At 39.3% G+C, this 23525-nt stretch overlaps 1 protein-coding gene across 1 annotated transcript; it reads left to right on the top strand.

Annotated features, from left to right (window-relative positions):
* Positions 1-1956: 1956 nt before the first annotated feature.
* On the top strand, positions 1957-23055 carry LOC149318907 (uncharacterized). The gene is made up of 8 exons (XM_089510651.1): positions 1957-2024; positions 2962-3173; positions 10204-10320; positions 14011-14118; positions 16763-16879; positions 17707-17823; positions 19135-19218; positions 20992-23055. The coding sequence occupies exons 2-8, from the start codon at positions 2978-2980 to the stop codon at positions 21366-21368; spliced, it is 1116 nt and encodes a 371-aa protein (XP_089366777.1). The 5' UTR covers positions 1957-2024; positions 2962-2977; the 3' UTR covers positions 21369-23055.
* The last annotated feature ends 470 nt before the right edge of the window (positions 23056-23525 follow it).

Raw genomic sequence — 23525 nt, 5'->3', positions numbered from 1 at the left:
GCAACTCTGTAGAGCTGCTTATTCAGTTAATGTCATTTTTTTTGCTATAAGAATGCCATAATTTTGCAAAACCCATTTCTAATGGTATAAGAGAAACAGCTTGTAAATTTAGAAAAGAAAGTTTTGTGTGCTAGAGCTGTTTTGGGTTCTCTCAATTTGTACCAAAAATACCAAATACTTTTGTCCTACAAGGGTAGGATACATCACAGCTTGGACAAATTACTCTTCTAAGCTACAATTCCTAGAATCCAGAAGTAGTACGGTTGGGAGCTTAGTCCATTAAGTAACCTTTCAAATTCTGGTACACAGCCTATGCATGCAGACTCACTTTCTATCAAATTTAATTCTTGCAATCATCAGATAATCTCTGGTAGCATATGCCTTTGGTCCAGGCTATTGGAAGGACCATATTATCTCATACATGGCTTTGAAATGTCCAGGGGGCTCATCTCTCAGTCTTGCCAACCTCAGAAGCACATCTGATAGAGAAAGAAGACAAGTCCTTCTCCGTGGCTGGTTCCAGGTTGTGGAGCTTTCTTGCAAGTTCTCAATTTTCATTGTCCTTACACTACCAAGCAAAGAGTTTTAACTATTCAGGAACACTTTTGTCAGCTAAATGGATTTTGAGGAAGGTTTTTTATTGTGCTGTATCATTTTAATGGTGAACTTTTCAATCCGTTAACTCTATTGTGTTTTAATATTGGGAAAGAAGTATCATAAAATATAAATTCCCCCCACTGGGAGAAAGGCAGGGATACACACGCACACAATTACAAGGCAATATGGCTCTGGAGGACACAGATGACGCTGACTGAGACTTGGAGAGCCACTTCCATTGTGAGTTGATACCACCGAAGACATGGTTCAGAATAAGGTATCTTTGGGCCCGAACAGACAGGCCAAAATAAAGCTGCTTTGGGTCACTTTGGAGGTATGCTGTTTAAATGATGCATGCATCCTAAGAGGCCAGAAGCTGCATCAAAGCCATGCTCTAGTGCTAAGGACTGGAAGGCAGCTTTGGCATAGCTTCTGGCCTCTTAAGATGTGTGTGTCATTTAAAAGCATACCTCCAAAGTGAACTGAAGCAACTTTATTTTTGCCTGTTTATTTGGACCCTTTATGCACTATATATCTGGCAGGTTAGCCTTGCAGGCCTGTCTCCCATGAAAGCAATATGTATGAGGCACCATTAACATTCTATGTGTGAGGGTCCACTTACACACAGCAAGTTAATGTTGCCCTTGTGTCCTGCCAATGACCTTCTCTATGAGAAGCAATGTGTTGAGGTAGCCCAAATCGTGGAAAGTTAGACTGTCTGCCACTGAATATGCTGGTGGGGAATTCTGTGTTATAATCCAAAAGAGGAACTTTTCTGAGATCTGTTGTGGTCTATGGTTGAACCCAGCAGGGCTCTCCTGTCCTTATTTGATCCAGCAATTACCATACATTAAATATGCATGTGTAAGTGTGTTCCATATCAGTCACTTCTACCACTGGATATTGCCTCAAAAACAGTCCATTCAAATGGGATCATTTATTTCATGCCGTCAAGAGATGTCCGGTAATAAACAAACATTTCTACATTCCCTTTCTGCTTAATTCAAGCTATTACTTATTTGTCTTTCTTTGATCCCAGCGGGACTGTTAGCCATATTTAGCGAGCTCTTGAGCTAAGTGTCTACTACTAGCAAGACTTGCCCTGACATTGGGCTGCTTAGGTGATTTGCCCAAACAGAAAGTGGTGATGTCGGCATATTGTTCCAGCCTTGACAAATGTTCTAGCATAGCAACAGTGGAAAATCCCCTCCCTTCTGCTTCACACTTCCTATCAGCTATGCAAGATTAATAGTGGACATCAGCTCTGGAGGGTTGCAGTCAGATTCCTTGTTAAGTATTCTGTGAGGTCATGTGATTGAGAAACTAGAGCCTGTGTTGCTTAACTCAGAGCCTATAAAAGGAGGGCTAAACTCCTAGTAGATTATCCCTGTTAAGGTCTTCATAGAGCACTAGAAATTGCAAAGAAAGTGAGTGGATTGTTAATTTGGTTTTTTAATGTGTCTGAGAAAAATTGATAGATGATATGAAGGCTGCCACCAGTTCCATATAAAAACTGGTCAGTTTATATCATGCTCAATGCATTTGATTAATTGCATCCAGGCTAGATCTTCTCCTGAATTCAAGCTTCACTGATAAGCTATCTTTTGATTATTAAGTGCTTTCTGTGTTCACGTCTCTCTGTGCTTATCTAATAATTACCTCCAGCTTTAATGGTGACTTGATATTTTTTTGTTGTTGTTCAACATCAGCAGTATAATTTGTTACATCTCCTGATCTCTTTGTTTAACACTTTCATTTAAATAGAGTTGGGAAACTGTCTTCTGGAAGGCAAAGTTGGGATGTCTTGTTGCAAAAGAAGATATTCCTGTACTGTCAGAACTATTGAAGAAGAAGGGGGAAATTTGGCAAGTCAGGACTGTGATAGAAGTGGGGGAAGGGAGAGGCTGTCTGTGACACCCTTTTCTATAGAATTGAGGACTCGGTCTTTTTGCCCTAGCCATACAATTACATCTATATTTGTCTAACATAGCTTTGGATCAACAGAATTTAGTAGAATGGGGAGAAAGTAATAACTTTGTGCTAAAGTGTGCAAAATTGGGTCTAGTCTCTGGCATTTTTAGGCAACACTGGGAAATGTTACATTTGTGGGCTGTGCCTCCTAGAATTCTTCAGACAGCATGGCCACTGGCTGGGGACTCTGGAAAATAGAATCCAAAGAAGCAAGTATTCCAAGCACTGGTTGAAGGTAGAACGAGGAAACACTTCCTCATTGAAACACTAGAAAGCCAATACAAGTCAATAGATCGCTTTCATTTCTTTGCAATATAGCACAACTCAGTTTGCTTGAACTAAGAATGTCTTGAGTTAACACTTTCATCTTTCTTCTCTAAATTCTTTCCCCAGGTCAAACCAACAGACAATGCTGAGGCTTGTAACAATTTGTGCTTTGGTTTGGCATGCATCATCAGCAACAGCCCCAGTACCACAGCAAGTGGTACAATCCTGGGATCGGAATGCCTGTTCACTAGTTGTGTGTGGACCATCTGAAAGAGGGTTACCAGGGAGAGATGGGAGAGATGGAATCCAAGGACCAAAGGGGGAACAAGGAGCACAAGGTATGGAAAAATATAACTTTGGCCTGTTACAGACTGCCAAAATAAAGCTACTTCGGGTCTCTTTGGAGGTATGCTATTTAAATGATGCATGGGTCCTAAGAGTCCGGAGGTCGTGCCAAAGCCACACTCCATTCCTAAGCAATGGAGTGCAGCTTTGGTGCAGCTTCCGGATTCTGAGGATGCATGCATCATTTAAATAGCATACCTCCAAAGAGACCCGAAGCAGCTTTATTTTGGCAGTCTGTAACAGGCCTTTGTAAAGGTCTAAACCAGGATAGGCAACTGTGATGTGGATGAGGGCCACTTTCAGGTTGGACAAGTATTCAAAGGTCATATTTATTCTTGTGGAGTTTTTTTTTTAATGAACTGAAATGTTGGATATTTTTGAGTTGATTAAAATCAATACATTAATTTTATTAATTAAAATTAATTCTTCATTAAATATTAACTTAATTAAATTCCTTTTAAAAATAAAATATTTTTATAAAGATGATTATGATGTTACTAGTGCATCTATTTCCAAGGTCCTTTCTTGGGCTCTGGTACTCTGCTGTGGTTTTTCTTCTCAATGCACCACCTTCTTCCTCTTCCTTGGCCATTGATGCAGTGACAGGGCTAGTAGTGGAGGGTGGATGAAAACATTGTCCCTCCAAAAATCAGAATTCTCCACTTCCTCTTCATGATTCCCTGCCCCCTTTAGTCCCTTTATTCCCTAGCAGTAACAAAACTTCAGTTGTGCATTTAGAAATAGAATAAAGGCATCCAAAGTAAAAGGGCAGTCAAAATTACTCAGAGATTGCAAACACACCCCCACAAAATGTAAGCGTTCTAGGTGTGATTCACTTTTAGCATCTCACTCTCTGCAATGGTAGGAATTTGGGAACTGAAAGAAAAATTTGTTTGGGTGTAATGGTCTCATTCCCCCACACCAATTACTCCCGTCATCTGGTACAACCAGGACTAGTAGTGAAAATGCGGACAAAAGTAATGGGTCAGTAAATGGGACATGTGGCACAGGCAATCCAGTAGCTCTTCATATCTTAGCCCACTTCTCTTGGTACAGCATTACTACTACTACTACTACTACTCCCCATCATCATCATTTATATCCCACCTTTCTGCCAGCAATGGACCTTTAGACTCAAGGCAAATAATAATATTTTCTAAAACAGTACAGATTTTTTTTAAAAAAAGAAAAACCAAAAACTTTTATAACAGAGTAAATTAAAAATAATTAAAAAGTAATTAAACTATTTATAAAGTTTAAACATTAACCATCAAAACATTTGTTGCAAGACTGTACAAACCATAATTAATTCAGCAGTTAGTATACAGGTTTCTTCTCAGTTAAGAGAAGGCCGTCTCTGAAGCAGTAGAAGGTGGTGAGGTGAGATAAGCTGCATCTGCAGTGCAGAAGTAATGTAGTTTGACACCACTTTAACTGTCATGGCTCCATCCTATGGATTCCTGGGATTTGTAGTTTATTGTGACACTGTGTCTCTCTGACAATTGTGTCTAAATATCTCACAAAACTACAAGACCCAGAATTTCATAGCATTGAGCCATATCAGTTAAAGTGGTGCCAAACTGCATTCATTTGGAGGAGACAGTGTAGGTTTCTTGTAAAGATTGCTGATCATTTCATTAAAAAAAGGAAAATATACACACACACACACACACACAAACCAACCATTCCAATTTAGCTTTATTGTTGCTTTCTGCTACAATTTTTGCAGTGGACACACACACACACACACACACACACACACACACACACACACACTAGTTTTCCTGGGAGGCTGGAGAGGCCACAAGCGCCTAAGAAATCTGCATAACTGAAAAAGTGGCCCCTCAGCAAGATGCTCCTTATTTTCTGTGGCCATAACCTTTAACAGCTGTATGTATTCACTGTAGCTCAAATATGATATTAAACACACCGTGAAAGGATAAATTCATTTCATAGTGTGTTTAATATCATGTTTGTGGCGGTTATACTTTGGCCATATCATGAGGAGGAAACAGATCATTAGAAAAGACAATAACGTTAGGAAAGGTGAAAGGAGGTAGAAAGAAAGAAAGAAAGAAAGAAAGAAAGAAAGAAAGAAAGAAAGACCATATGCTAGATAGATGGACTCAATTAAGGAGATCACAGGTATGAATCTGCAAGAATTTAGAAGAATGGTGAAGGATAGGAAGTTTTGGCGATGTCTCATCCACATGGTTGCCATAAGTCAAGATCGACTCAAGGGTGGTTAACAACAACAGCAACAACAACAAATGAAATGATAATACAGCCCACAGAACATCTTAAATCAATTGCTCTTATTGCCTCTTAGTTTAATGTGCATGTTTTACAGTAGTAAGTAGTAGTAAAATTTTATTCGGTCACTGACCAATACAAAAATTGACAATACAACAATTACACAGTAGAGTTATTAAAAATTGTCTATACAGTAAATCCTACTACTGTGAGTGCTAAATGTTGGGGGCAGGGGCAGAGAATGCAGCAGGGGGATTCTAGTGAAAAGTGTTGATTAAAAGATAAGCTAAAAGTTTTCTCCTTCACTTCCATTTAGCTCGTTGTATGATGCTGCTGGATTTCACTAGCTTACTGCACCACTGATTTCTAGCAGAGGATCATTGTTTATCATTATTTTTTTTCCAGGGGAGGGAGGGAGGTGGATGGGCATATATGGCTTTTAGGCTGGACTTTGCCCATTCCTGGTTTCAATGCTAGAGGTCCTAATTTTGGTTAATACATTAATGGAAGACTCCTGCAAACCATGAAATTCCACAGACTTTCAATTAAAAGATGTATTTGATGTAATTCCCCCTCCGAAGAATCCACAACTGCACTCCTAATTAGCTGCTGAGACAAGTCATCAGTTATGCTTAAATGTTTCCATTTGGGCATCAGTGGCTCAAGGATGGCTAAGTTTCCTGAAACCCTTTGGATTTTTAATATATACATTCTGAATGCAGCTCCAGTTAGTTGTGACTGGGTATTTAATTAAGCAGAACTGATGCTGGGGTAGGCATTGAGGGATATCTAAATATGTCAGCAGGTATATCAGATGTGCATTATTCATTATTCATTATTCAGAAAAAAACAACAACCCTGGAGTCATGTCTCAAGGTGCTCAATAGATGAATGATTTATTAATAAAAAGCCCAACACATTTTGGCCTGTGTATGTTCTCAAAGGCCTTTTTCAGGGACTATATAAAATCATAAACAGATACAATGCATAAATACATAATAAAATAATGCATATCTTTTACAGTGTATAAAAAGATTATTACATTTCTACATTGCATATGCCATGTACATAACTATTTGAAATTTAACTTGGAGCTGAAACTCTCATAACATTTGGTAGACAAAAAGAAGAAACATGTGAATTGAGACTAAAGGGTTTTTTTGTTTTGTTTTGTTTGTTGCTAGTTAACATCCAAGGACACCTTGGTTGCATCTGCAGTGCAGAAATAATTTGGTTTGGCACCACTTAAATTGCCATGGCTCGATGCTATGGAATTTCTGGGAACTGTAGTTTGTTGCAACACCAGAAAGGAGGAATCCAGAGAATGAGACAAAACAGGGCTTTGGTGCCGAAACAAACTACAGTTCCCAGAATTCCATACATTGAGCCATGGCAGTTAAAAAGGGTGTCAACCCAAATTATTTTTACAGTGCAAATGGATACCTGAAAGAAATGGATCCATCAGAAAACCCAAGAGGATATTTATTACATTATTCAGATGTGCATCAGAATGTATATGTGAGTGCAATATGTCTACATAGTGTTGCTTTGAGCACAATATTTTTCTAGCGTCTATATCCACCTGTACTCTCATAAATTTAATCATAAATTATTGTAAGGTTATTTGTCCTACTTTTACAGATGGCAGTCCAAAAATGGAAAGAGCCTTAGAAAATATTTGAAAAATGGTTCAAAAACCATGTTTCTTCATTTTCAGGAAGCACCGGCAAGAAGAATCCTAGTCTGATGAGAATCTTCACAGTTTGGGACTTATTCTGTGCAAAATTCACACATGCTATTTTTGCACAGGAAAGATCATTTTCTGCTCAGGAAGTAATATTTATGTGTGTGGTATAGCAGTTTGAGCATTGGACTACGACTCTGGAGATCAAGGTTCAATTCTCCATTTGGCCATGGAAACCAACTGGGTGACCTTGAGCAAGTCACACATTCTCAGCCTCAGAAAACCCTGTGATATGTTTGCCTTTGGGTCAACATAAGTCAGAAATTACTTGAAGGCACACAAACAACAGCAGTAGCAGAAATATATGTTTACTGCACAAAAAATATATGTGCAGAAAAATTATGTCTTCTGTACAATAACACCATGTGAGAATTCTGTATAGAATGTCCCCAACTACAGTATTTTCTGTACTGTTAATAGCATTTTTCTGCTTTCTGGGAAGAAAATTCTGTTACTATGCAGAGCTACTGGGCCCACTCCAAGTCCAGCTAAATGATAAAGACCCATGAGCAGGAAGAAAAGGTTCCTTGAGCTTGGATTCCCATATGAGTGGGTTATGAGACCCACTGCGTGACCTTAGGCAAGACACATGCTCCCAGCCTCAGAAGAAGGCAATGGCAAACATCCTTTGAACAAATCTTATAAAGAAAACTCCATGTTCAAACCTCCTTTGAACAAATCTTGCAAAGAAACAACTTGAAGGCACACAACAACAAGGGACAAGCATACAAAAGGTTCTTGTAGTGCCTTTCAGACTAACTGTGTGAAAGATATTGTAGCATAACCTTTCATGGGAGGAGGAATTGGGGGTTTAAACAGCGATTATCCCATGCAAAACGCAGTATCACAATTAAGATTTTCACACACATCGCTATTAAACTGGCAATAAACAGGCACTAAATAGGCAATAAACAGCAACAGATCATTTTTGGGATTTCCCCATGAATGATTTGTTGCTGTTTATTGCCTGTTCAATAGTGTGAAAATCTTAATTGTGATATCGTGTTTTGCATGGGATAATCACTGTTTAAACCCCCGATTTTGCCCGATTTTGCTCATGTCCATAGACTTGGTCTAGTTTCTCAGATGCATGGATCAGATGCATGCATCTGAGGAAGTGGTCCAAGTCTACAAAAGCTTATGCCATAACTTCTTTCACACAGTCTCAAAAGCTCAACAAGATCCCTTTGCATACTGATATTCCAGACTAACACAGCTATGTCTCTGAAAGGGACAAGTTTATGTACTTCTTGCCTCTGGTGGTGCATGGTTGGGACTCAATAAATTTCCTGAAATAAGCTTAAGGCAGAGGTTAGAAACTAAACAGTACAAGTGTTATGTTCAAGGCTTTTCTTTAAACATAAACCATATTGGGCTATCTCACTGTTCCTGTTTCACACCATTACACTTACATCCTTCCTAACCTTTCCCTGAACTCTAACACATCCCTCTCATACTACTTCTGTTAAATGCTAAGCTATTTTTCTACTTCTCCTTTTTGGCCCCTTCACAATATTCTGAGCGCTGTGATAAGCTGAACCCAGAACTCTGCAAGCTTTGTCTGCTTTGTCTGTCACAGTGTCCTATTCTGGATGTAGACAAAAAGTGAAAAAAATACACATTCTGATTAAGTCTGTAGTAGGAAAGCAATCAGTAATACATGGACTTGGATTTTGCCATTGATGTGTTTATACTACTGGACCTGTCTCTGTGCTACATTTAATGGCTGGTGACCTAAATCCAGCATAATATTCACAAAGAAAAATACTTGCTAAATGAGTTCTTTTATGTACATTCATCCTTGTGGTTTTGGGGATACTAACAGTCACACAACCACTTTTGCAACTTGATCTGCAACTGGTTGGACAATTGGAGACTGTGTTGGATTTCCCCTTTGTGTAAATTTCAAAACCAGTTTCTCTGAGAACAATATCATTTATACTAGCAGAATGAACTAACAATATTAACTGTCAACTTTTACAAGTCATGGGTCATTGCAGTAGCTCACAATACTCTTTGAGCAAAACCTTTCCTAAGCGTGAAGTCAAAGGCTTTCATGGCCAGCATCCATAATTTTTTGTGGGTTTTTCAGGTTATGCAGCCATGTTATAGAAGAGTTTCTTCCTGATGTTTCCTAAGCATATTTATTGATTTTTTATGATAGTTTATAGCTTGTAACTACCTTACATGAGCTCAGTCTTTGAATGACTAACAATTAATGGATTGACTATCCTGCTCACCTTCATGAACATGGCCTCCTATTTGCTTTATCTACTGCCCAGGTGCTGCATTTGACAGGAAGCCTCAAAATGTTTCCCTGTCCTTCCTTCATACAATTATTTACTTTGAATTGGACTTGAAGTGGGCAAGCTTTCAATAAAAGATGCCTTCAAATAGAAGACTGTCCTTGAGCAGCCTTTCAAACAGAAACCAGGACAGAAGACCACCATAAACTAGGCTGAAGACCACAGATTGCCTACATCCACACTAGTTCTCTTTAGACCTTTTGCCATGTTAGAAAAGTCGATCACTCTACCTTAATAGTAGATTTAAGTTTTAGTGTGTCTCAGAGTTTGATGGAAATTTCACAGGAATCAAGGAGGTTCTTTTCCTCCTAGTTTGAGAGGTTTTGTTATTTGCTTTACCTCTGTGTTCATTACACTTCAAAGTATCATCTTCTATCTGTGAAGCCAGTGCAGGCCGACAGTTCACCATGATGAGAGAAGGAACGTGTACAGTACATTTGGACAAGGGGAAGAGGGAGGGCGGAGAGAGAGAGAGAAGGAAGGAAGGAAGGAAGGAAGGAAGGAAGGAAGGAAGGAATAATGTGTTGTCTGCAGTGAGATACAGAGAAGGTTTTCCAGACATTGGGTCAAAACTATTAGATAATTAAAATGGTAACAACAGCCCTGTCCCATAATTCATGTAGTAAGGTGGCATTCTTGAATTCCTCAAAATGTCTCAGTGACCCTCCAAGTGACTGAATGTTTATTAATGCAGTTCTTAAATTTTTTATCAAACACTAGGACTGCAAGGACCAAGAGGGATACTTGGTCCTCCAGGAAAAGTGGGCCCAGCTGGACCAATAGGACAAAAGGGGACACAAGGGGAGAAAGGACCAAAAGGAGATGCCGGAGAAATGGGTAAGAAGTGCCTTCAACCAAATGAATTGTTTATAACATTAGATTAAAGTATACAATGCAAGATATGTGCAGCATACAACCAAAGCCACTTGTCATTATAAGCAGAGCATGTGAAAGTTACTTTTTTATTACTTATTTCAATCCTTTTTTAAAACCCATGCCTGTCCCTAAACATTATTAAAAGTCATTCTTACCATTGGGAACATGGAATATTTTTCCTGGATGTATACTGTGGAAGAGAAAACAATCCCTACCTGTGCGGACTACAGACAGATAGCACACTTACTGGTGCACACATGCAAATGCACATGGGTTTCTGAAAGGGAATCTTGCTATATATTCTATGTATTTCTGCCAATGCTAAAGTAAAATCATTGAATTCAGTGGAGCTTACATTCTGGAAAATGTATACTGAAGTACAGGAAATAAAAAGAGAAAAATATAGAATACAGTACTTGGATATTACTTTTATTATGTTACATTTTGTGGAGAGTGATGGTGTTTCTTGGAACCTCTTGCAATGTACTTGATAAAGAGGAGTACTACCAATGTACTAGATTAGAAATTGGATCTCAGTTGGAAGGAGGGAAGAGAGAGATGGGAAAAGACACAGGAGGATATAAGTAGTTAACTCAATAGCAAGGCAGTATCACCTTGTCATACTGCAACAAGCATATTTACATAAAATACCAGGAGAAGTGAGGTAAAAAACCTTGAACCTACAATAATCACAATGATTTGATGGGCATCACAACAAAAATCCCATCTGTTGTGCATACTAACTAAAGAGATCTTAATCATGAGCACTCAAGAAGGGGATGAAACTGGGCCTTCAAATACACTGATCACAAGCTATTTAATATTCTTAACCATCAAGTGGATAAATGCTATTCCAATAAACTCTTTCCCAGGACAAAAAGGTTAATTAATTACTACGTCTGTGTGGTTTTCCCCCCTCTTTTGTTGCCAAATCTATATCTGAAAAGGTGCACTCAGCTTCCTTATCTGCTTCCAAAATGACTTCATTGGAAAAGAAATATCTGTGAATGAAGACATTATCTTGACCCGTAAAGTGATGTATTTTGATTATAAATTGTGATCAGCTTTATATGATAATTTGCACATTTTACCTGAGCAGGTCTTAACCCCAGTCACCTTTGCCTGATGAATGTTATAATCAGGAACTTGAACTCATCAGCCATAGAAACACTTCTTTCAGTGGTGTGTTCTGATTAATAATAGCCCATTCTTGCAAACTACAGTGTATTAGATGGGGTTGAATGATTGCTGTTAGAAGTGCAACATCTTATTCTCTTACGTTGTTATCAGCATTGCAAGCTAACACAGTACGTCATCGCCTGTAGTGTCATTCAGATGACCAGTGCTGTGCTAATAGCAGCCATTAATTTTTCACTGGCTGTGGCAAAGCCTTAAGGTGTATGAATGAATCTGTTGGAGACTACAGGATTGGACACAAAAGGCATAGTGCTCAGGGTGGCCTGTGTAATATTTGTATTAGCTCAGACAGCTATGATAGTCCAACATATGTACCTGCATTAAGTCTGGGCCCCAGAGAAGTTTACAATTTACAGTGTGATGATGAAGAAAACAGAAGGATGAATAATAATAATAATAATAATAATAACAGTAATTGTAATAAGCAAATGCAATTACAAGAAGTTGAACTTGTGATAAGGAGGGGATGGCACCCTGAAGGAACTTTTACAAGCCCAAAAAGAAAAGAAAAGTGTAATGCTGTTCCAGAGAGCCTGCAATCTTAATGATGGGAGAAATAACAACAATAAAAAAGCTATAAAAGAGAAAGTAAAGAAATGTAAAGGTAATGAATATGCACAAATGGCATTTCTGCTGTAGGAGAAACCAAAAGGCAGAAGGAAGTTGGTAATACAGAAGTGTTCTGGTATCAAATTCTAGGTACATAGGATATCAAAAGAAAATTCTCACAAAGGGTATAAGAAAAGGGGCATAAAGGTAGCAGAACTGTAAGTATGTAAGTAAGTAAGTAAGTAAGGCTAGAAGACCAGTCAGGGAAGCAGTAAGGGAAGCAGTAGTAACTTTGTATTGATGTTCCATAAGTTGATTGCTGTTGATAGTTAGCAAAAGATGATCTAGCTTACAAAACCAAGATCTTGCAAGACTAGTATACTTAGTCACCAAAATTTCGATCTCAGTGCTGGGACTTCAGGGCCAGCCTAAGATGTTTTGCAGCTTGAGACAGAGCAGCAATTGCACCCCACTCACCCAAGTCAGCATGCCTAGTCAACCACCTTTTTGGCACAAGAGGTGGGATATTTCATTTCATTCCATCCCTCAGAGGAAAATACAATAAAAACAAAGTGCCATGCCAGGAAGGAATAAAAAGATGCTGGGTGCAATACACAGCGGCATTATATAAAAGAGATAACAAAATTAAGGACACATGGATCAAAAAGCCATATAAAGCTGAACCACAAATTCTAAAAAGAGAAGTAGAAGCTGCAATAAGAGAAATGGGAAAATATAAATCACTGGGAACAGATGATATACTAATTGAACTGATTCAATCCACACTGACAGAATCAACACCAGTGCAAACCAATATATGTCAATAGATATGGAAAACCAAACAGAATGGAAACAATCAATATACATTTAAATCCACAAAAACGAAGACACAGAAAACTGCAGCAACTACAGAACCATAGCTCTAATATCTCATGCAAGCAAAATTATCCTTTAAATTGTAACATAAACTCCAACCATACATGGAGAGAGAAATTCCAGAGGTTCAAGAGGGGTTCAGGAAAGGAAGAGACACTAGGGACCACATTGCAAATATACAGTGATCAGTGGAGTGCACCAAGGAGCTCCAAAAGAAAATCTGCATCTGCTTAATAGACTACAGCAAAGCCTTTGACTGCATTGACCACTAAAGGCTATGGAACGTCCTTAAAGACATGGAAGTGCCATGGTCCTATTATCATGTATAGATATCAGACCTGGATAGTTAAGAAAGCAGAAAGCAGATAGAAAGAAAATCAGGTCATTTGAAATGTGGTGCTAAAGAAGATTGCTAAGGATACCATGGACAGTCAAGAAGTCAAAGGGTGCTAGAAGAGATTAAACCAGAAATCTCTCTGGAAACCAATATGACTAGACTATGGCTGTCATACTTTGGCCACATCATGAGACAACATTGGAGAAAACAATAATGCTAGGAAAGATGGAGGATAGCAGAATGAGAGGAAGGCCACATGCTAGATGAATGGACTCTATAAAAGAGGTCATGGGGATGAATTTGCAGGAACTGACCAGAGCAGTGGAGGACAGGGAAACTTGAGATGTCTCATCTACAGGATCACCATAGAGAAGCCACAGGATAAAAAAATCAAAAGTCAGGCAGGTACAGTTGAGGATGCATGTTTCCCAGGCAACAGTTTTTGACTGGTCTAGGAATTCTTCTGAGTCAGGGAGAGCCAATGAATGCAGTACAGAGAACTTTCTGACCTGCAGTTCACAGGTTCAAGTGCTCCCATCAGCAGCTTCTAGCACACTGCAATGCACCATGGTGAGTCCAGAACCTGGGAAATTCCTCCTTTGACTACAACTCCCCATGCTGGGGCCAAGCTGGCTTGTCTTTCTTGGTGCTTTGTTTCTCTCTGTCAACTCACATCATCTATTTTTGAACAGGACCACGAGGAGTCCAAGGTCTGAAGGGTCCTCCAGGAAGTGTAGGGCCTATTGGATCAAAAGGTGATACTGGCCCACAAGGTGAAAGAGGTGTAAAAGGAGAAATAGGTAAGTCTGTCCATTGAGTAGATGGATATCTGAATTTATACTGGAGGAATTAATAAAATACACTGTCTAAAATTTAAATAATCACAACTATGTTTGCATGCCCAGTCAGGCTTTGGGGTTCTGTGTCTCCAACTGCAGTCTCAGGACCATTCCAAAAGCTATCTATGATGTCACAGAGATTTATTGTCCTGGATCTTGTACTGATGATGATGGAAGTCACAGAGCCACTGAACCACTGGGGATGCCTAAAATGGTTTTTTGAATCTTAGCTGTCATTTTTAAATAAATCCATTGTAAATGTTTACTTCACTGCTGTTTTTCAAATATGTACTAGTTCCAAATTAGAAATGGGCAAAGTAATCTAAATGTCCATACATTTAACATTTTTTCTTCCCACCTGTTCTCTATGCACATGCTTCCTGCATGTCTTCCCACAAACAAATGAAATAACAGTAAAAACTTGGTTGGCTGATATCCCTCAAGCTTGACTCTCCATTGTTGGGTAACAAGTTAACATCCCAGGAGTGTGTGACCCACAGCAGGTCTAACTCTATTTCTACATGTCTGGGCAATAAGGTAAAAAGCGGAAGTTATCAAATAGGGAGAAGGAGGAAATGTGAAGTCAACATTTATTTGAGATCGACTTCAGCAAAATCAGTTCAACAGAAACTCATATTTTCACATTCCTTTGTTAACTACTAGCTTAGCCAACTATTTGATTATACAAGCAAGAAGAGATTATCTTTTCCACATACTTATAAATTTGGGTGTACTGTACAACCACATGGAAAAACGTCAATGCAAACCAATCCCTTATATGAGGAGGGCAGCAACCAGTTCCGTGATGGTGTCAATTTACAAGACAGTTGATAGATTATAGCTCTGGCTCTCTGTATAACCTAGTATCAGGGCTGTACAACTTGAAATTTCAGGTGGCAGCTCTGTGGTTTATTATTATTTTTTAAAAAAATCTAAAGAACTCTTCACATATATATATATATATATATATATATATATATATGGATTTCGCATGTTAAGGAGAGGGATTCTAGCCTAGTCTTCTCTATGAAATGCCTGATGCCTACATGTAGAATGTTTGAGTTCATTCATATCTAAATTTCTGGTGTGCAAAGCATTAAATTATGTGGATCTTCAATCTAAAGTGGTACAGTCCACACACGATGATACCATCTTGGAGAGAAATGGACTCAGGAAAGGCTGGTGGTTTTCAATAATTTTTTTCAAGGAGGCAGAAAAATATAAAATAGATTTTTCTCTCCTACAAATGTCAGCTTCTCTCATATACTGATGCTTGATTTAACATCTTGTATGCTTTTTTGACACTTAGTGTTTAATGGTTTGTCAGTAATGACTTAACCAAGGCAGCAATATTCTGAAAGAAGCAACAGGATTTTATAGCAATTTAAAGATTAAGAACTGTATTATGGAATGAGCTTTTATGGGATAAGGCCATCTTGTCATATGTTATCAGACTCTTGTCCACAAAAAACATATGCTGTAATGTATTTATTGATCATTAAGGTACCAAAATGGTTGTTTTGCAGCAGCAGACTAATGAAGCTGTTCTTCTAGAAACAGATTTGCACTATCTCCTCCAGAGAATAAATCATAAAAGCAACCTCCCTCAATCTGGTGCTCACTGGAGATGAAAATATTTGTTTATTTTGTTCTTGCATGCAAAAATTAATGATTTCCAATGCTTTGTCTGCACCAGAGATTTTAACTTTGTGTTTGTGTGCATTTCTCCACTTTTTTCATGGATTTTCTCCACACTTCTTGTGAAATAAAAGTTTTCACAAAACCTTAGCTTTTCTGCAAAATAATTTTTTTAGACAGAAAATGGTTTTCATGCAAAATACACTGCTTTCTGTGCGAAATGTTATTTATAATATAATAACAATTATTGAGCAAAACAAGTCTTTTCACAAGTGAATTTTTCACCAACAATGTCTCAGAGTGTGAAAAAATTCACATAATTGCAGGATGGCTGAGGCTGGGGAAAATGTGTGAATATCCTTTGTATCTCTAGTCTCCTCCAAAGGCCATGCTTTGATGATAGGTGACAGGAATTGTAGTCCAGCATGTCTAGAGGGCACTTGCTTGGAGAAGTCTAAAACAATATATCTATCCATTTTATCTTTATATGAACTGGGACTAATTTGAGATAAGTTAGGCCCAGTACAGATGGGCCTTTTAGCACGTAAGGAATACATGCTAGGGTTGCCTCAGGGCATCGCTTACAGACACCCTGCAACCCTGGTACGTATTCCATACATCAAAATGGTGGCACCCTGTATACACGGGCGCTGCCATTTTGATGCGATGGACACCTAGCATCCGCATGTTGCTGCACACTTGTGATGTCACGAGTGCTCCATTGGCACATTCAGGCGTCACAAGTGTGCCGGGAAAAGAACCTGCTTTTTGCAGGTTCTTTTGGCTCCAAAAGGGAGTCGTGCGGTTTGTCTGCTGTGGTTTTCTTGCGGAGCAAAGCAAGGCACCAGCAGACAACCCTTTTTGGGCAGTTTGTATCCCGCCTTACTTAGTTTTATTTCTGCAATCGCTCTAAAATATCTCTCACTTGGAGTCACCTCCCTTCCTCCAACAATGAATATGATTGCAGGTCTGAAAGGAGTCACCGGAGCCCAAGGTCCTCAGGGCAAAACAGGGGCCCCTGGCCCCAAAGGTGATCGAGGGCCAGTGGGTGAAAAGGGAGCAAAAGGAGACGTAGGAGCCAAGGGTAAGCTATGAAAATATATTAATGTATTAAAGGTGGAAAAAAATAATATTTATTACATCCCTAATACCTTAAAAAGAGTTCATCTGAGCAAGTATATTTGCTGCCCCAGAAAGCTCTTGAACAGACACAAGAAAGCAGAGCACACACTTTTCAAATGTGCCATTGGCTGGTGGCATTTGCAGCCATATGAGCTTGCTAGAGCCATCCGCAAGCCTTCTGTCACAGTTTTCCTTCTGTCCTGAAAACCTGTCCAGTCAGCAATCCTGGATTGCTCCCTTGTGATTCCAAACAATGCATCAACTGTATTTATCTCATGGAGACAGTCCTTCTCAGGAATACAGTGATTTGCAGGACCTACTAGATCAAACAATACATCTCATACTGGTCCTGTAATTATACTTATTTGATGCCATGGGGAAAACAACCACAAACCTGCATACTCATTTAAAAAAAACACAAATCTTCAGTCCTGAACAGGAAGTCTGAGCAACTAGTGGTCAGACATTTTAACTCAAATCACCACAGCCTTTTGGATTTGATCCTCTTTGGAACTGAGGTACCCTCTCATTCAAACATTTTAACACAAAATTTCAAGATCCTTGGATTCAGGACTTGAACACTACATGGTCTCATCATAAACAACAATACAACATCCACTTAAGAATGTTACTGAAGGGGTGTTTTAAATTCCCACTTTGTCTACAAGCTCACTTTTATTTTAAGCACAATGGAGGAAGGTGGAAGCCAACATTAATTGAAATTTTAAGTTCTGTTTGTTAATCACTCTAATAAATACCTTCTTTTACTTTCTTTTATATCTTACATAGGGTTACAAGGAGCCACAGGACCACAAGGGCCTGTGGGGAAGACAGGCCCTCCTGGACCAAAAGGAGAGAAAGGTTCTTTAGGTGAAAAGGGTACAAAGGGTGACAGTGGTCTCTCAGGTACGATTAAGTGGAAGAACCTTTGTTTGCTTGTTGTTAAACAAATCCCTTTACCATCTGATGAATACTATTCTTTCATTACTTCCTTTGGCTCCCATTTTTAGCATGGTAGGGTTTTACTATCCATGGGGTATTTGAAACTCAGCTGTTCTACAGAATTTGCAGTGAAAAAATAAAATCTGCTTGCAAGTTGGGACTGATACTCTCTTGTTGACTTAACTTTTTTTTAAGAGAGAGAGAGAGAGAGAGAGAGAGAGAGAGAGAGAGAGAGAAAGAGACCACTCCAGTGATAACATGTTTAGATAATATATTTATTTATAGCCTATTCAGCAAAATTACCGATTCCCATGTGAAACTCATTTTAATATCTGATATCAGGGATGCTATATGTTTCCAGCCAAAAAAAAGTTTTATTCTGAAAGAAAGCAAACAAATTTACTTGGTCCTCCACATTCACTGGGGGTTAGGGGTGCAAGGCCCCCATGAATTTGAAAGAAACATGAATACCCCCCCACACAGAAGCCAGCTAGGGGTGAGTGGGGAAAGAGGAACAGGGGTGCACACTCCTATTTTCCCCCATCCTCCAGTCCCTTTAGGCTCCCCACCCTTTTTCTGGGTGAATGGGTACCTGCCTTCTCCAGGCTCCCACCCACCCAAGAAAGAGGCTTGGAGGGGATGGATCCATCCCATCCCCTTTCCCGGGTAGATCGGTGCCTGCCTTTTCCAGGCACTCACCTGCCCAGGTAGAGGCTTAGAGGGGATGGATGCATTTCCTCCCCTTTTCCAGGCATCCATCTGCCCAGGAAAGAGAGTTGGAGGGGATGGATCTATCCTCTCCCCTTTCCCCGGTGGATTGGTGCCTGGGGAAGGCAGCAATCTGACCAGGAAAGATGTGGGTTGCCATGCACACCCTTTCTGGCTTCTCCCTCCCTTCAGGGCTTTTTTCCAGAGGAGAAACAGGGAGAAGGAGGAGGAAGAGTGTGCATGTACCTGGCCTTGACCTCAAGAATAATCAAAACAGCAAGTGTCAAAGCTGCGCATTTGGAGGGTCGAGTGTAGATGTACATGTAGGATCAGCCCAACTATTGGGTAATGGATGGGAAAGTCTCAATAACTGGCAGTTTATTTTTCTTGTGGGATGGGTTGGAGTGCATACCGATATTACTATATTTATTGTGAGTATATGTGCATTTGGGAGTGCCATTTGAATCAGCAAAAGATATGTTGGTTCAGTACTGTGAAGATGTCTTCCACCACATGATGCTACAGTACTATATTTTCCAGGTGTTGATTTTTCTGTTCCTTCCTTAGAGGTCAACCTTATGAAAAGACAGGTTGCTGCACTCGAGGGACAACTAAAAGCCCTACAAGCCAGTTTCTCCAAGTATCAAAAAGGTAAAATGTTGAATGTAATAGCAGAAAACACGTGAGAAAGTTAGTAGAAAGTGGTGAAGGTGTTTAGTTAATCATTAATAAGCTTTAAAAATCCAATTTATTGGCATTTCTGTTAGAAGGGGGAAAATAACTCTTGAGTTATAGCACCAGTTTAAGATCAAAGCTTGCATTAAAATCTTTACAGAATAAAGGTGGGAAATGATTTTATTCCCTCTGCTTTTGTCACTGTCTTAAGCTTGAGAGAGAAGGAAACAGGTACAAGAATTTTTGAAAACCCCATTTCTCATCCATCCCACCAAAACTATTGTTTCATTATCACTTTCCATGTCTCTTATATTCTCCTCTCCTCTTCCTCACCCCAACTTGCTTTAGCTTAATGACTCCCAGCAAGAATCATTGTGTTAAAATCTACAAAAGTCAATTTTCTAGAACAGCTTGATAATCTCTTTGCAAGGGGTAGGGAAAGTGTGGCCTGTGGGCCACAGGTGGCTGCACCATTGAAAACAATAGCAAAACTCAAAACCGCCCAATGCTTAAAAAAAAAAAGTCCCACTGATTTTTTTTTCACATCAACACAAAACTGGACACCATTTTATTATTAAATACCATTGTATTTAATGGGATTTGAGCATCCTTGGATTTTTATATCTATCTCATCAGATACCAAGGGCCCAATGCAGCCTATTATGTTTCCAGAAAATATTCATAGCATTTACAAAAAGCTACAAAGAAAGGTTAAAAGCCAATGCAATTTTCTTTTTTAAAGAAGATATTTCAGAACTACATCTCCAATAGCCACTTTGGGCCCTGGTCACAGACATGTCCATCATATATTTTCAGAGCTCCTATTTATAGCGACAGCTAATAGCAATAGCAAGTACATTTCTATACCACCTATCAATGGACTAAGCACTCCCTAAGCAGTTTACAGTGTGTAAGCTAATTGCCTCCAACAAGCTAGCTACTCATTTTAGTGACTTATGAAAGGATGTAAGGCTGAGTGGACCTTGCAGGTCCTGGGATTGAACTCACAACCTTATGGCTTACAGTACATGCATTTAAGCAGTGCACCACCAGGGCTCCTTTATAGCTAAGGAGCAGTTTGAAAATCTTTGGACCAGGCTGTGGTTCTCTTGCTTCTACAAGTGGTGGATCAACATGTTGCTAAAGACCAAAAGAGGCACTGACAATCGCCATTCCATCTTTTTACCTTTAACAAATGGATGCAGTAGTCATATCAGTCTGGTGTGTGGATAGGGCTGGGGGGGGGAGTTCCAGAGCTTGTGAGCAGCCACTGAAAAGGCCCTTTCTCTTGTTGCCACCAAATATGCCTGAGAGGGTAGTGGGGCAGAGAGAAGGGCCCCTCCCAATGACTTCAATATTATGGAGGGCTTGTACAGAGAGATACGGTCCTTCAAATAGCCTGAACCCAAGCTGTATAGGTCTTTATAAGTCAAAACCAGCACTTTGAATTGTGCCCAGTAACGGACTGGCAGCCAATGGAGCTGTTGCAATAAGGGGGTTGTATGATTCCTGTAACCAGTCATAAGTCAAAGTTGACTCAAAGGCAATTCACAACAAGAAATGCCACTGACAGGACACCAGCTGGCATGTAATTTATTTTCAGGGACACGGTCAAATGCAACAATGAGCCAGAATTCAATGAAGCACACCCTGGTTTAGTATTAAGTACAAACCCAGACAATGGCTGATTAACCCCTGACATAGAGATTTACATACACACCCTTTTTGTTGTTGTTGTTTTTGTTTCAGTCGCAACATTCCCAGGTGGCCGAATTGTTGGCAACAAAGTGTTTGTAACCAGTGGCTATGAAGGCAACTTTGATGATCTGAAGCAGAGGTGTCAGCAAGCTGGAGGCCAGCTTGCTTCACCCAGGAATGCTGCTGAGAACACAGCAATACAAGAGATTGTTGTTCTGTATAAGAAGTCAGTGTTTCTTGGGATAACTGACATCCAGACAGAGGGGAGATTTAAATACCTGAATGGTGAGGCCATTGTCTACTCCAACTGGCAGGCAGGAGAACCCAATAATGATAAGAGACAGGAGAACTGTGTTGAACTCTATTCAAATGGCAAATGGAATGATAAATCCTGTGGGGAAAAGAGGCTAATAGTCTGTGAATTTTAGCCCATCCATCATACAATGTTCAACCTAATTACATTGAGGCCCTCAAATTTTATTACTCCATTTACTTTTTATCAGTAGGTATTAAAATAATAACAATTTCATTCAGCTTCACACAATTCCAATGAAGTTGGTTGTTGGTGCATGTATATAATTAATGTAACCATTAATGTAGAAGGGCCTCTCTTCTACTAAATAGTGATGAGTGACAAAATCAGAACCTTGCTGCAAAGGCCAGTTCACCCATTTAGCCTCTTAATGAAGTCCAATTATATTACTGTGCATTGTATTATCATAACATGTCCCCATTTTTTTGAGAGGTTCTAGGAGAAGAATTATGAAGCCTAAAACCAATTGCTAATCACAACTAAAGGAGTTCTATTGCATCAATGGTAACTTGATGTATCAACATTTATGTGAGTTTTGTTGTTTCTAGCTGGGACTAGCGATTTTGTTAGGTCTAAGTCCTAACAGAGACCAAATTGTAATTAACTGTAATTAATTAAAAAGGAAAGGCAAACTGATCTTTCTGAAAACAAGCAGACCTTAATAACAAACATCAGGTCTCCAGCAAAGAACATGTGGACTTCCCAAGGCTTTACCCACTGGAAAATGTTTTCCAGTTAGAGTGCACATTTTTTTTCACCTTTGTATTATCTCACTTCTGTCAACATTCAGATTGTAAACTGTTTGTAGAAGGGCCTCTCTTCTTTTGCCTATCACTATTTAAAGTAATTGCATATATGGTCTGGAATCCTTTGCCAAAACACACTGCAGAAATAATGGAGTTTCAGACTGCTTTAACTGTGCTGGCTCAATGCTAGGGAATTCGGGGAGTTGTAGTTTTGTGAGATCTTTAGCCTTCTCTGTCAGAGAGCTCTGGTGCCACAACAAAGTACAATTCCCAGGATTCCCTGTCATTGAGCCAGGCCAGTTAAAGGGGTCTCAAACTGGGTTATTTCTGCAATGTGCTTTGGACCTTAGTTAAGTAGTGTCTCCTGATTCAACTCCCCAAACCTGATGGAAACAGCACTCACTCATGCTCCAACTGCCAACAGAAAGGGCCTCCTTCTCCCCATGTAGCTGATGGACAATAAAGTAGGTTGAAGGAGGGAGTTATGATTGTGGCAGTGATGTCAAAATCATGACAGGGCAGTAATCATGAATACAAAACAGGTGAGTGTTTCATATTCATAATCACTATTAAGTCATAATTGTGGCACTAGTGTCATGATCATAACTCCCCACTTCCCAACCTATTTTACCAGCCATCAGCTGCATGGAGAGATGGAGATCCATTCTACTGCTCATTGGAGTGTCAGTTAATAATGTTTCTGTCAGGCCACAAGAGGTTACTTATTTAATTACATCTAACTAAGTAACTGACACAGGGTTCCTGCCATTGTTAGGAAAGGGGGGAAATCAGTAGCATCAATTCTCATTTTATGGAATTAATTAAAGCATGTTTTCAGAAGGAAATGGAAGGTCCCCCAAATCTAAAATCTAAAAAAAAGTGTGTGTATCTGTTTGGGGTGCATTATTTTAGATATGTGTGTGTTGATTATTACTTACATAATATATGTTTGTATTTATTATTTGGGGGAAAATTCATTAAATAAGATTTTTCGCTAGTAAACAGAAGTATTTTTCATTATATGCACACACACTGCTATGAGTGTTTATTTGAGGTGGAGATGGGCAATAAAGTATTTAATCATGCTGCTAATCAGGGATACATACAATTTTCCATCTATTGTTCTTTCTCATGGTCTCAGAAACCACCCATGTAATTTGTACTGTTTTTAACTAGTTGATTTTAATTTTGTTTTTTAATATATATATATATATATATATATATATATATATATATGGGCCACTTCCACCCCATAACCAGGTCATCATTGTTGGTTAGGATCAAATCTAAAATAGATGATTTCCCTCTACTTCACAACATACATAAAGTGTTGGGATGATCACAGTGCATGCCAGTGGTGGACCTGGGGTTGGTGTCACCCACTATGGAGTCGGAGGCAATGGGGGGGGGGGGTTAGACTGCCATGGCCTCCAGAAAGTACTGGCTCACCCCAGCAGCTACCACTTATGGAAAGGGTGGTGCCTCGGCCTCCAGAGGGACATTTGGGCTCCAACATGGCTGCTGGA

Source organism: Sceloporus occidentalis, unplaced genomic scaffold (assembly GCF_023333645.1).
Source record: "Sceloporus occidentalis isolate IW3139 unplaced genomic scaffold, rSceOcc1.0.p SCAF_2, whole genome shotgun sequence".
NCBI lineage: Eukaryota > Metazoa > Chordata > Lepidosauria > Squamata > Phrynosomatidae > Sceloporus > Sceloporus occidentalis.
Note: the sequence above shows the minus strand (reverse complement) of the source record. Positions and strands in the feature narration are given on the sequence as shown.

What these genes read in the sequence shown, in the direction of transcription:
- LOC149318907 (XM_089510651.1), top strand. Translation starts at nt 2,978, where the DNA reads ATGCTGAGGCTTGTAACAATTTGTGCTTTGGTTTGGCATGCATCATCA. An exon ending in GGGGGAACAAGGAGCACAAG is followed by an intron (nt 3,174 to 10,203) that starts GTATGGAAAAAT and finishes ATCAAACACTAG; the next exon opens with GACTGCAAGGACCAAGAGGG. An exon ending in GGGTGACAGTGGTCTCTCAG is followed by an intron (nt 17,824 to 19,134) that starts GTACGATTAAGT and finishes TTCCTTCCTTAG; the next exon opens with AGGTCAACCTTATGAAAAGA.